Source organism: Chenopodium quinoa, unplaced genomic scaffold (assembly GCF_001683475.1).
Source record: "Chenopodium quinoa cultivar QQ74 unplaced genomic scaffold, ASM168347v1, whole genome shotgun sequence".
Taxonomy (NCBI): Eukaryota; Viridiplantae; Streptophyta; class Magnoliopsida; order Caryophyllales; family Amaranthaceae; genus Chenopodium; species Chenopodium quinoa.
The window spans coordinates 2,919,821-2,934,920 of NW_018744151.1; the positions used below are offsets into that span (position 1 = coordinate 2,919,821).

Consider the following 15,100-nt stretch of genomic DNA (forward strand, 5'->3'; position numbering starts at 1 on the left):
AACCTCCATTAACAGTTATTTGCAACAAAGGGGGCATGTAAATATGGGCATATGCTTAAGCCCTTAAGTATTAATCCTACTACCAATACAATGTAATCCACATAAGCTTTGCAAAGCCACACGCAATACTCGCCGAATCATTAGACTACTTGAGACATACTAAATGTCTGAATACAGCAATAATGTACTCGCAGCATTTTGCCCTTCTAAACTAATTCGTTTACAAGAACACTTTTCTCTCTTTTTTAAGGTGATGATGGTGAGAGGTGTTATCTGAGGAGAGGAATAATTTAGTTTCATATCGTATTACGGCATATAAAGTATAAGGTTAAAGAGTAAGCTTATGGTATACTCTATACAAGGATGTACTTCAAAGAAAACATTATTTAAGAACTCCAATTAATTTTAGGAATGCACACCAAAGGGACATTAATACCTCCATAAACATATTATTATACCATAAAATATCTATAAACCTTCTAAAGTCGTAAGTACTACCTCCGTTAACAGTTATTTGCGACGAAAAAGACATGCGCGGACTCCTAGGCGAAAGTTTTAAAACATGATTATTGAAATATAAGGGTAGTACTTAAGTATTAATCTAATTTTTAAAAAACCACAATTAACCAAAATCAATAAACCACCAAACTCAGAACCCAGATTCACCAGCACCACTGAAACCCACAACCCACCAAAAACCACCACCACCGAAACCCAGAACCCGCCGAAAACCACCACCACCGACACCCAGAACCCACCGAAAACCACCACCAACAAACCTACTGAAACCACCACCACCGAATACCACCAACACCCAAAAAACCACCATCAAAACCCATTGAAAACCACCAAAATCCACTAAATACCACCACTGAAAACCACCACGTACTATAACCTATCGAAAACAACCACCAAACCCACTGAAAACAACCACCAAAACCACGAAATCCCCAATCAAACCACCCCCTTCCCCCCATGAATTGAATTAATCCCAACCACCACCACCACAAATTGAATTAATCCCAACTACCACCATAAAACCCAACACCACCTAGACCACCCACAACACCTACGAAACCTTGAACACCACCTAGACCCCCGACACTTAGATCCACCCCCGAAACCCACAAAACCTTGACCACCATATCCACGATACTCGTGCCGCACAAAACCACCTCCAATTTTAGATCTCCATGGACGAGAAATTTTGTTGATGAACCACGAAGGGGGAGTGAGATTTTGATGAATATGATGATGAATGAGGAGTGAGAAATATGATGAACTAGATGAATGTTGAGAGATTTGGTTTTTTTTACGGATTTGATTTTTTTTCTTTAGAAGATTAGATGAGTTAAGTTAGGGTTATAATAGAGTATAGTTAGTGAAATAATTAAAGGAGTAAGTTGGTTAAGTGATGGCAATTTGGTCATTTCAAACAAAAAACTTACCAAAAGAGGAAAAAAATCAGTTTGTTGCACATAATATATAGCACCTGTTTTTGGCAAATGTTGCAAATAACCGTTAACGGAGGTAGTATTAAAATTACTTTAAAAACACCCCAAAAAGAGAACTATACACAAACCTCTATTAAGTTCACAGTAAGACAAAATTTATGTAGTCTATACTCGAGCACATACAGTTCCAGAAAACACACAAATATTAGTGCAACACTCTTTTGACACAATACAATAAGTAACAAGGAAAATTTCCTTTTAAGATATCATACAAGATACTACACTAACAGGCTAAAAACTGCATTCTGCAATAAGCAGGTCATGTAGCTGATATATATGTAGTACAAGTGTCGATCATGGACTGCTAAGAGCAGGAATATGTCGTTGGAAGCTTCAAAGGTGAAAATGAAAGTAGAAGTAATGCACCTGTACATCCATTTTACATGCTATCACCAATCACCTTCGAAACCTTTCACCCGCTGTAATCAGCACTGTAGAATTTGTCTTCGGGATAGTAATCAGCAGTGACAGTGTTACCACCAAATTTTCGTCCACCAAGCATGTTTTTTGCATTTGAACAAGAAACCGTATCAGCATACTCCAAGAACACCTGCAAAGAAGATAATTGAGATGTTGCACTTCAGCATCATATATAACACAGCCACAATTAGGGATGGCAATTTAGTTCGGATCCGATTCGAGTCCGACCCGATCCGAAGGAAAAAGTCCGATACGAATCTGATATTTAAAAGTCCGAATCCGAATCCACCAAATAAAGTCCAACTCCTAATGGGAGCCGGATCGGACTCGGATCCAGTGTAGAGTCCGATCCGAAATAACCCGAGTCCGACAAATAGTAGACATGCACTTTTTTTTTTTTTATCATTTATATATAGTAAATATATTAATGCCCTAACAACCCTCCTTCGTTCCTTTTCACATGTGGCCGCCACCCCTCCTTCATTTATTCATTTCCCTTTCCATCTCAACTCTTTCTCTCTCCTCTCTTAACACCTCATTTCTTACTTTCTCACTGTAATCCAAGAGTATATCTATCATAAGAGTAATGTTTTTTGAAGAGTCAAAGTCACAAGCTCACAAATACTTAGCAATTTAGCAAGATTATTGTGTTTGGGTGCCTTTTAATCTCCTACTTGGTTGTGTTTTTTTGGCTATTTTGTTTATTTTTATTTATTTTTATATATATAATATGTATTATTTCATACAAGTATAAAATAGTAAAATACTCATAAATTTACATTTGCTTTAAAATTTTAAGGTTGAATTTTAATTTTTACATTTTTGGTTGTTGATATTATCACTTCTGGTGTAAGTCAGTCGAATTTGGATTCGGAGGTCCGGCAGTTTGGAGGTCCGAAAATCCAGCAGATTCGGACTCGGATTACATTGACCTGGACTCGGATTCGGTCTCGGACCCGTATTTATAGTCCGTTTATTACTCGGGTCGGATTCGGATCCTGTGAGGTCCGACCCGAATCCGACCCGTTGCCATTCCTAGCCACAATGCTAGAGAGAAAGAACAGTTATTGACAAAAATCAAGCCGTGAAGCAAAAGGCCAAAAAATAATCATGCTGAAGATGAACATTTTAAAATTGAACACGCCCGCACACACCCAAACACCCCCCCACCCCCCACACAGTCCACAACACCCACCCACCCACCCCCACACAAAAAACAAAAAAAAAAACAAAAAAAAACAAAGTAATAATAGTAGAGAGACTGATATGAAATTCAATGATAAAGAAACCATCTTTACCTTTCCAACACCAGGAATCAGTTTTCCCTCCATATCAGGTCGAGGAATAATAATAGTTGTCAGGTCTCCTAAGCAAAGTAATAATGATGCTAGTTAGTTTCAGCCCAAGGTGAAATATATGAAAGAACAAGAAAAAGTGCTGCTCAAGAAATCAATAAAAGCACATAAATTTCAAACAAGAAAGTCCCAACATTCTACCATAAAAAGAGAAAAATACAATCATAGCACTCACCAAATTTAGCACATTCATCTCTCATATCTTCTAAAATTTCCTCATACTCATTATCATCTCTAAGTTCATCAATAGTTACCACCTGACCAAGGCAATAAAAAATTAAGGACTAATTCATTGCTGCATTGAAGGATTAAAATATAGAAAACAGATAAGTTTGTATAATCATAGATACCTGATTCAAGCAAAGGATTTTAGTAGGATTTTCTGTGGTTGCTGAAGTTGGTAATGTGCCTCCAAGAAGATTGAAACCACTAGCTTCTATAACCATTTTCTGTATGAATAATTATGCTAAGAGATTAAAAACCACTGACAAACAGAAAACTACAGATTAGAAGCATTAGACGGGTAAGATTACTTCACCTGCATGGCTACATGTTGGTGCGCATGCGCCAAGAGATTTTCATGCTCTAATTTTGCCTGCCCAGTGCTGCATAGTTGTACATGACGAGATATAAAGCATGTACATAGAAAAAAAGGCTAGTCTGGAAACTGCAAAAGTGCATACAATAACAATTTCTATTTCTAAGCATTTCATTGTGCACTCTGAAACTCTAGGTCTCTAGGACAAGCAACAACAATAGCACTAAGACTTGGAAAGTTAGAGCAATATATATACAGACTTGATGCACAGTGCTAAAAAAAACAGCAACAGCAATTTGACAAGGTTGGGTGGACCGGTGGATGCTGGATTTATAAAAAGTAGGTCCGCAACAACTGACTAATTGCAACTTTTTCAATGAAATGAAAAAGATAGTGTGGCTTCAAATTTATATCAATTTTTCAGTCTATGCATGATATATAAGCTAGTATTACAAGAATTCTCTTGAAAGAAAAGAAAATATATATCTCAAAGAAAGTTTGGTTAGTCCTAAACGTGTCTTGTTTGCTTGACTATAAATGAAAAGAGAATGCTTCAGGTAAAGTTGGCAATAATTGACAGATGCATAGAAACACATTCTTTAGCAAATTGTCTACTTCACTAATAACGCAATACTTCTACATTAAAAAAAATTCACCCCTAATTTCACAAAACCTAGCCTTCTTCAGTCACAGATGGCTGGTAGCAATGCGTAACAATTTTACAGTCACCTCCCTAGGGGAACAAGTGCAGCAAGTATGATGTTCATGTAGATGTTGCTAGCATTAAATTCCAATAAACTAGAATCTGAGGAATGCAAGCTGACTAATTGAAGTTTAAGGAATACAAGCTGACAAAATGAAGTTTCTCCCAGGGAAGAAATGGAACATCAAACACCCAAAGTTCTAATAGTTCACTAGCTCAACATACCTGACAGCAGCCCTTCTTACAGTTAAGGTTTTATCACCCATTTTCAAGCCATTGAGGGCATCACAGGCAATATCAGTCACAGCCGAATCCTGTGATATATAAGCACACAACATTTAGTAGAAAGTTACATGAAAAATCATCCAATTTGAAGTTTAAAATTACATACAATAAACACAGCCTTAGTCCTCAAATGATTTGGGATTGGCTAACATGAACCGTCAAAAGGAATAGTCCGCAAAAAATGAAACAAAGAAAGAAGCTATAATATAAAAAGTGGACGAAAAGTCTAGAAAAATATAGTGAGCAAAAAACGAGGGCAGTGTTAAGTCAGGGGATGCTAAAAGAGAGGAGTCAGAGGACAAACAAGCAGGTAAAGAAAGTTTGAGAAAACCTAAACAAGCAAGTTTCTCTAAACCTAAATCTCAGACACCTATAGAACAGAGGCGGTAAACTAACCTGATAAACACAAAACCCATAGCCTTTGGAATTTCCCGTGTCTCTATCCTTCACAAGGTCAAATGCTTTTAGAGGTCTGCGATAAACAAATAGCAGAAGTAAATATGGATAATTATATCATTCGCAAGATAGAATGACAAATGTGGTAATAGTAGTTAAGAGACAGTTTAAATAGTACTCCGTATTACAAAAAACTAAGTACTAAATTATCAATCAACAAGCAGTTGAATCAACAGTTACATACCCAAATGATTGCAGCAACTCTCGCATCTGATCTTCATTAAAATAGTAAGGTATCCCACCAACAAAGATACGGTCAGGCCCTTCTGTCCCAGCTACAGCACTACCAAAAACAAATAACAGTAATTGAGCACAAAACAATACCCACTTCCACAAGGTTTGTATATGAGAAGAACAAGCAGAAAGATATCAGTGAAAAATCCCGATGAATTTTATAAAAATCAGCGAATTATTAGAAAATACTGTCCTTATGGCCGGGCCATCAGAAAATACTACCCCGTGTCCCTGTTCAAACTTGATTGCCCTTAACACTGTTTACTCATCATGGCCCTAAAGAGGCAGCACTGCAGCATTAGAGAAGTTTCTTATCCTCCCCCCAACCCGGCTCTAATCCAGTAGTCAACACTGTATGCTATGTTGCAATAGATAAATTTAATTGGCATTACAATCTAGTTCATTATATCCGAAAGTGACTCTTGAAAAGAGACAAAATTCACCATATAATCCAATACTTAAAACTTCCAACAAAGAGGATGGATCTACAAGGAAAATATCATATGATTAACAAACAATATTCTCCATTAACAGGTTCATTAATTTTAATTCACACATTTTACGGGAGGTCTGCAAGGCTATAGCACACTGGGAGGAGGGAATAGAATAGGTGAATAACTAGTAATGGACAGATAGACAAAGTGACAGGTGGACATTCCTGAAATAGTAGTGCTCCTTAGCATGGAAAATGTAAAGACAAGCAGATAAACCATTACAGGATCAAGATAATGACGACTACGTCCTAAGAATGTTATACATAACATTTTCACGTTCTCAAATGTGCTTTTGAAAGAAAGTAATATTTTGACTCAATATTAATTATTGATTGACTATAATGTGGCCAGAAATAAAAAAATATAAAGGCAAGGCAGCAGAAACTAGTTTTTTAAAAAATCCTGTATCCCCAACCAAGTGTCATGCTCCATGATCACAATCTTAAATGAAACCTTATTACACCTTGTTCTTTAATTTAAACACATTCACCCACTCATCTTTAAGCAGGTAGACTTGGTTATATAACATATATTCCACTAATACTTCCTCCACCCTTTATGTGTTGCAACATAGGGGATGAACCAACAGACACACGTAATTATGTAAAAGGAAAAGGGAGAGCAACAAGCTAACATGTGTAAATACTAAGGACAAGAAAGTCGTTTTAGCATCAAAACTGACCAAAATTAGAGAAGCAAATGAGAAATATGTGGCAATAAAAAGACCGAAGGAAGTAACACTTTCAGAGAGATGGAAGGAGGACGTTGCTTTTGTTGATGTTGTTCTAAACATTATATCTTAAAATGCAAAAACTAAAATTGATATTTGGTACACAAAGCATTGTGAAAACTCCCAGTCCAATTTTGTCTAATTTGTTAGTCTTGAACTTAGTTTGAAAAGTAGATGCTAGCACTTTTGTATCCCATTTGTTTCTTACCCTAGTTCATATATTCTTTTTGCACTGGTATCCAAAGATCAGTATTACCCAATACGAAGATTCTATAATGGTTTTCTAAAAAAGACAATCATCATAACATTTAAATCTTAGCCGTCTACTATGAAGATTTAATCTCAACCGTTTAAGATTTAATCTTAGCCATCATCTGCAGGATGGCAGTAAGCTATACAGTAGTTCTAACACAATTTATGAAAATATAAATACCAGATCCTCTAATTCAACTTTTAATCAAATCAAAACCAAACAGACTGAACAATATTTCTTCACTTTGGAACAAAATCTAAATATTGCCATTACGAAAAAAAAAAATACATGTACTTAGGAAACAAAACAACAGAATTATCATCAATTTTACTCAATCTAATAATCATGGTATCAAGTTTTATACAACTCAAATTTCAGCTTCCTCAATTTCCAACATATACAAAGTAATTAATAAGAAAGTGCTCTGCATATCATAAGAATCAGCCGTATTCTTCTACTTTGGTAAGCAAGATTTAGATGTCATGCATAATGAATCACATCATCATATCCGTAATATTCTGTATCAAACATCACAAGAATAAAACTCACCCTGGCACAAGGCCAACAGCAGCCAGATTTAAATGGGGACTTGGTAAGCTTGGACCAAGAGCTGCAGCTAATGCTGGATTATAATCGGTGGGTCTCTTCACTCTCACAGAAACCCCCTAAGATGACAAATCAGACATATAAGCCAGTTGTATATAATATGGAGTCAGCATCTCTACTCTGCCAACATTGATCGAACAAACAACTGCATCAAAAAGTCTGGAGAAACAGGCAACAAAGACTTGATCATGTGAGCCTGTCTCCACTAGCTAAGCAAAAATAACCCTTCTAAGCCTCATTCAATCCATGTAAAAGCATTTATTAGATCCTTGCTTTTCTAATTTTTTTAAGAAAATGGAAGGATGTCCTAGCCTACAGATGCAAAACACAGCAGCATTCTGACTAGAAGCATCAATGCAGCACAGAAAATTAATCATTCACACAACATATCACTGTAAAGTTTAAAGAGAGAGAGAGAGAGAGAGAGAGAGAGAGAGAGAGAGAGAGGGAGAGAGAGAGAGAGAGATCAATGCTGTTAAATACAATAATATATTATAGAAGCTCAAAAAGGCTGTCATAATAATCATTCTTGATGAAGATTATCTCCTGCGTTATATAACAGAAAGGAAAATGCCAGCAACTTAAAAGAGCAGGACAAACTACCCAAGCAAAAATACACTTTTCAAATGTATGATCATTAAAAGTTCTGTGCTCCTTAATAGACTAGGACACTTGGACTTCACGATTGGGCATCATCAACCAAACTCGACCATTAAGGAACAATGTCATAAAAGAGGTGTTGTGGTAATTGAAATGAACATGGAAATGCTATTCACTACATTGTTAATTCAAATCAGTCCAGTGGAATAAACTTTGTAATACACTGATACACACTTTTGCACACTTATGTGGTTTTCAGAACGGTGACCAAATCTAGAAGAAAGATAGGATAAGATATGGGAGGACAAATTGAAGCAAGGAAAGTTCATACCTCAAATGAAATGCCATCCAATGCCATTGCATTGGATGCTTCTTCAACAGATCTCATTTCTACAAAAGCAAACTTTTTTTCATGATTGATATACACATTGACAACTGCATCTCCTGTAATCACAAAAACATTTTGCACAAGTTGGAACTTACAAAAATTTCTTCAAAATTAAGAATGAAATGACCTCCATGTAATCATACAAAAATCATAAAATAATAAAATATTATCAATCATCCAACTGACCAGGACCAGCAGCATTTCCACCAATAGCGGTCATAACCTGGCTGAAGAAGGTTGCAATTGTCTGCATAAATCAAGAGGAACTTTTTAATAATGGGTTAAACAATGATAAAAACAGCACAGGAAAAGACAAGGACAAACAGACATCAATCACACTTGGCTGTTGTTGCTCATTAATAAATAGCTTGGGGAAGGATAGCTTTAGAAGAGAATATTTATACTACTAAATGACAACTTCCAATAACAAACAAAAGTAAGTGACTGGTTAAAAAGATACCAAAAAAATAAAAAGGCGGAGTGTTTTTCCCAATTGTCGAGCACAAGATTCTGGTTTCATATAATTAAAAGCAGAAAGCTAAACAAGTATACCCAAATTTAATATCCTACAAGACTCAAGTACTCTAATGGCCCGTTTTGGTAGGCAAATAACAGTAATGAATTTATCTGTGTTTCTGAAGTAAACTCCCATGTCAATGATAATGCAACTCCATCACAAACATGTGTTTTTTCATTCACGATCACCTCTAAGACCTTGTTCTTGTTGCCCTTGGCGCGAGGCACACTTTGGTGCCTCGTTGGAATGAGGCATACTGTATAAAAATTTAAAAGCTTTGACTGTAGTGCTCCACACCAAGAGCAAAAAAAAAAAGCGCTCTACCCTAATTGCCTAGCGCCTAGGCGTGCTTTTTTGTACACTGGGTTAAATTTATATCGATTAATTTTAGGACAGAAAAGGTTCGTTCATATATGTTCCAAGTTCAGAAAATTATGGATATCTTCAGACAAAATAACTTCTGATAAGTTCAGACAAAAAAAAAAAGTGTATTTCAGACAATTATATGCACAAAAATTGAATATTTAGACAAAATAAGCTTACTATCAGATAACCAAGTTCATATATAATAAGTTCTAAAACGTTAAAATAAGCTTAGATAAGTTAAAGTAAGATAGGTTGGAAGTGAGTAGAAGAGGAGTTTATGGCTCAAAATAGACATGTGAAAACTTATTGATACTGCTTTAATATGAAAGCGTGAATACCATTGAGGGACAAAGGGAAGCAAAGAGCATCAGCAAACAACATGATTTTCAATAGACAACAAAGGATTTGCTGCTCTTCATGAAATTCAGCATGTAAGCATAGATAATACAACATAGAAAGAGTACAACCTGCTCATTAGCTGAAGGAGGAAGTCCACCAACATAGACTCGGCGAGCATGCCTGGTAGCCTATGAAGTAGAAAGAAATGAGGAGGGAAAAAGGGACAGAATACCAACTAAAATCATGGTTATGATTGAAGGAAATGGTATACGTAGATAGTGGTAACTTATTTACCTGTTGAGTCATAAATTGTGCTGGCATCAAAGGGAGAGATCCCAACTAACAGATAAAATTCCAAACAAAAATAGAAAACACAAATTAGATTCTCGGACAATCAAGAAAAATCTATCAAGAAAATGGATAAAAGAAAGGTAAATGCACACCTGAGCTGACCCTCCAGTAAACATACTCTGTGATAACGCTGACATTGGCTGAGGCATACCAGGTAGTTGATCTACAAAATCAGGCATAAGGGAAATCAAACTCAACTTATGTGATCCCGCTGTCTCAGAAAGCATGTGCAAGATGTCATTAATGTTAACTGAAATATCTGATAACTTATATATTCCTAACATTTAAATCATCAATGATGATAACCTATTTCATACCTAAGAACAAGATCATTCGCACAATAAATAAGAGATAAATTCCATCATGGAAGAAGCTGATGTTTTTTCGTAAGCTACCAAGGGACAACAGTTGTCATTTGACGGCGGACAGGATCTCGCTAAGCCTTGCAAGAAGTGGTTCCCGTTGAACACAATAGCTACAGTGATCATGTCCATGAGTAGCACAGTTGGACATGTAAACCACATTGTCTTCCTTACTCACACGATAAGCATAACAAACAAACTAGAAACCACACACACAGCCAACAACACAGCAACAATTTTCAGTTTCTATGGATAATGATACGTGTATACAAAGTAACATAATAAATCAAAATGGTTACATTCTCCGATTTCAGATCTTGACCAATAACTTCAGAAGAAAGCATAGCCATATATTATACAGACAGATTAAAGCAAACCTTGAAACCCTTGTCCTGGAGCACTAGACATTAAGTTGCTTGTAGGTGGTGCCATGTCAAAGCCACTTGCACGCTTGCTACACACATGTAAAAAAAACATGTTAAAGCCAAAACATAGTCCAAGAAAACAGCCCAGGGAAAAGGACTGCCAACCAAAACTCCCACGCCTAAAACAATCAGCACCTCTGTCATAGGCACCAAGTAGCAAATTTTTTTACCAAATAAATCTGCAGTCACATACAATTCAGATTGCAAAAACTAATTTCTGGATCCTAGTTTAGTTTAGATGTGCAAATTAAAATTCAATAACTAAGTCAGCTACTTCAGGTATTCTTACAAAAAATATTCATCAAATAGACCTACCCTAACTTGCCCAATAGCAGAATCCCATTCCAACCCCCCAACCTACAAAGAACTCTTACTTTCTGAACCACATTAGTTCTCTTAGCTTAAAAGGACTCTTAGTGCTTAAAAGGACTCTTAGTCAAAGGCTCACGACCGATCGTCAATTCATATACATTCCCATGTCTTAGCACAGTACATTACAGGTTGGAACCTCCATCAAAAACCAAGGCCTAGATCTCTAAAAGAAACTAGTCGCCAAATGACTACAAGGTCAATTACGCTAGCAAATGTACCAACACATGATGTTAGCACATGATCTTCACCTCTCCCACAAGGAATCCTACGAACATCATACTAGAAGCTTAGAAGCACAAACCTGCAACTGAAAAAACAATTAATTTGTATTCTCAATGACTCAAACTGGAAATCATCTAACATACAGCCTCATATCACCAATCCACAATTTATCAGTTGTCTTTAGGACTCAATGTTTATGCACCTAACTACGCAGGATGGTGTATTTCTACTCTTTGCATTTTGCTATATTGCTGGCAGTAAATACTCATAGCTATTCCAATAATAAATCATGGTTAAAAGCTCCTAGTACCTCTCAAAAGACTAAGTCCAACTTAACTAACACACGGTATGCTAATTAGAATCAGATATGTGACCAGAACCTATAATGCAACAATCATAAATAAAATAAAAGTACAAAAATCCATGTCCTTCCATTTTTCAAGTGGATGCCGGGCACCTAAAGTGCTGCGGATACTTTCAGATTTCAAATTAAATTTAACATGTAAACCAAGCAACATCAACAAATAAAAATATTGACCCTTATAGATAAAGAACAAAATCAAACAAGTCCAAAGACTCCAAACAATTATGAAATTGCAGTATCCACAACAAACCGTACATACCTCTTTGAATGAGATGGTGAGCGAGAACGTGATCTACCTCTATGCCTCTTCTCTCTATCATATGACCTATACAAGTACAGCAATATCAGTGAAGAGTCAAAACAGTAGAGGGCATACAATCAGGGACATGGCCTGTCACTTTTCAATACAATGAACAAGCAGTAAAAATGCAAAATTAACAAAACCAACCAACACCCAATCAGTTTTAAAAATTACATAGAAAGGTTAAAAACAACGTGTTCACCTATCATAGTCACGAGACTCACGACCTCCATAATCTCTTCTTCTTTCATCCCTGCTACTTCTATCTCTATAATCCCTACGATGATCATCACGATCACTTCTTCTATCCCGTTCTCGATGATGATCCCGATCTCTTGTCTTCGGCATCTCATGGTCTAGCTCTCGCGATTTATGCTGAGGAGAAAAAAATGAGTCAGTTACTTGAGTAGCAATTTGGACAACATTCACCTACTTTAATTTCCAATATAATTCAACAACATTACTCTCTTTTCGACTAAACATTGTTTCGCATAAAGACACTCTTCATCACTCAAAACATGTCCTCCAGAATAGAAACACACAATAAAAAACTAATATACATTATATTGAAAATGCATTAAAAAAAACTATGAAATGCAAGCAGGTTTAGTTGATTAAAGACTTGGAAGGAGATACGCAAAGTGATTGAATCTATGATATATAATTGGGACACTTTCTACCCTAAAAATTACCCCAAAATTTATCAAAACCGAATCGAAAAAATCAAATTAAATCAAACTAGATTTACATGAAAAAAATAATAACGAAGCAGCAATCAAAACTGAAAAGGGGAAACAAATTTCGCCACAAAAACAATAAGCATTTTGTCGATCAAAATTGAAGAAAAAATAAAATAAAAATTGAAGTAAGATATTTAGAGAGGAGGTAGAGATGGACCTTAACACGAGAGCTTCGATCATCAGAACCTCTTCGAGGTGAAGACTTTGCATGATCACTACTCATACTTTTCGATCGATTATTGCAATCAGTCGTCCAAATTCAATTCTAGAAATTTGCGGAAAAACCCTAACCCTAATGCAATTTGTGAAATGTTAAATGTTGGATATTTTGGCTTCAACGTTTATGTGTTAACGGAAAAAGGTAGTGTGTGGGTTTAGCCGTTTAGGTTATTAGGCAATAGGGAAGTTAGGAACGTAACAACACATATTATTGGCCTAAATGCCTAATGGTAAGGAAAGAATTTACGAGAGAAAATAATAGTTGTTTTTTTTTAAAAAAATAATAATAATAATTAATGAAGTTTGTTAAATTGTGGTAAACAAAAGCAACAATTGGTTGTTGAGTAGGGATGTCAGTGGGGCGGAGATGGGTCTCGATTTGGTGGGTGGTGGGGCAGGGATGGGGATGAAAATCATACCCGTTATGGATAATGGGGCGGGGTTGAATTTTTGGTTGTACCCACACTATCTCCGCCCCGCCCCGCCCCGCCCGCTCCATCCCCACCTTATACCCACATCTATATATCTTTTTAAAACAATTTCTATACTTTTATACTATTTTATAAGATATTTATGTAAAATAATATATTAATTATAATACTTCGTAATACACTAATATTATAAACAAAAAAATGTGTAATACTAAGAATGCATTTTTTTTTAAAGTAGTCTATATTAATTATGTAGGATTGTGTATTTGAAAGGTGGAAGTTAGGTGGGTCTTGGGTGGGGATTAGGCGGGTCTTTGGCGGGGATTAGGAGGGGGTGGATATCCAAGTGGGGGTGGCGGGGATGGTTTTGGAATTGTACCCGCCGGGGCGGGGATGGGGATGAATTTTAGACCCACCGCGGGAATGGGTATGGGGATGAAGGTTAAAATATTAGGTGGGAATGCCAGCATCCGCTCCGCCCCATTGACATCCTTATTGTTGAGTGTTAACCGCTCATTAAACTACAAGTTCATATGTTGATCGAGTCAAATTATTCCCCTTTTTTCGGATGAAAACAAGCTTTCTCTTCATCTCTAATGAAACTCAAATGCCGCCACCGCATTCCGTCATCTTCACGCTGGCGAACCACTGTTTCCTCTTATGTCCCATTTTCCTCTCTTAAACCCATTACCGCCACTAGGCCCATCACTCCATTAGCAATCTTCCCGCGTGCTTGGTCGAAACCTGTTATCATCGTACCACTACCACCATTTCTCCATCAACTAGTCGATCAACCACAAGCACATCCTAAAACGACGCTTCAATCATTCACGACATCACCCCTACCCTTTAGGGTTGACCATGTCTTGTATTTCTGGTGGGGTTGTCGGTGGCAATGCATCAAACGTGAACACCACAAATCTGATGTGTATGTTCCCCTACTCCTTAATTATAAATTATTACATATCCATCAGATAAACAAAAATAGTTTGCTCCCTCTTTTTATAATAAGTGCTCCAACTTTCTTGGGCACATATACCAATACACAATTTTTACCAATACTATGTTTAGTTATCAATAAGTATAACTTATAAGAATTCAAAAATAATATTTTTTTCATTAAGACAATTTCAACAAACTAATAAGTAACCATAAGACTATGCTAGTTCCTATATATAGTCACAAAACATTAGTCTAAGGTAAAATGCAAAAAGTGTTAATAGATCACTTAAAAAAACAGAGGAAATATGTATAAGATTAATAGGGGTTGCCTCAGATCATTTTTATGAAGATTTTGTAAAAGTTAATATTAAAAATAAAAAAGAAAAAAAAATGTAGAATTTTTTTTTAACCACCTAGTTTCAGTTTTAGTACTACAGTACTACTCCATCCTAAATTTTTATTTTCTCAAAGTAAATTTTAGTTATTAGATTATTGACATCTTACACTCCTAAATTGTTGGATTATATAGGTTTTTTTTTATTGTTCTGATTAGGTAATGAAGTCAAGCCGAGC

The 15,100-nt window shown here is 36.1% G+C and overlaps 2 protein-coding genes across 2 annotated transcripts; both read right to left on the reverse strand.

The window, feature by feature from the left end:
- Nucleotides 1-649: 649 nt before the first annotated feature.
- Nucleotides 650-1,145, reverse strand: LOC110693405 (keratin, type II cytoskeletal 2 epidermal-like). The gene is made up of 2 exons (XM_021870527.1): nt 1,031-1,145; nt 650-888 (listed from the first exon to the last, which is right to left on the reverse strand). The coding sequence occupies exons 1-2, from the start codon at nt 1,143-1,145 to the stop codon at nt 650-652; spliced, it is 354 nt and encodes a 117-aa protein (XP_021726219.1).
- Nucleotides 1,146-1,521: 376 nt separating this feature from the next.
- Nucleotides 1,522-13,344, reverse strand: LOC110693597 (splicing factor U2af large subunit A-like). The gene is made up of 18 exons (XM_021870732.1): nt 13,093-13,344; nt 12,398-12,570; nt 12,154-12,219; nt 10,889-10,965; nt 10,242-10,312; nt 10,093-10,137; nt 9,927-9,986; nt 8,763-8,823; nt 8,520-8,632; nt 7,532-7,647; nt 5,456-5,554; nt 5,212-5,287; nt 4,756-4,844; nt 3,828-3,894; nt 3,640-3,738; nt 3,465-3,546; nt 3,233-3,300; nt 1,522-2,064 (listed from the first exon to the last, which is right to left on the reverse strand). Exons 1-18 carry the CDS (start codon nt 13,156-13,158, stop codon nt 1,927-1,929), a joined length of 1,566 nt encoding a protein of 521 aa, XP_021726424.1. The 5' UTR covers nt 13,159-13,344; the 3' UTR covers nt 1,522-1,926.
- Between the last annotated feature and the right edge of the window lie 1,756 nt (nt 13,345-15,100).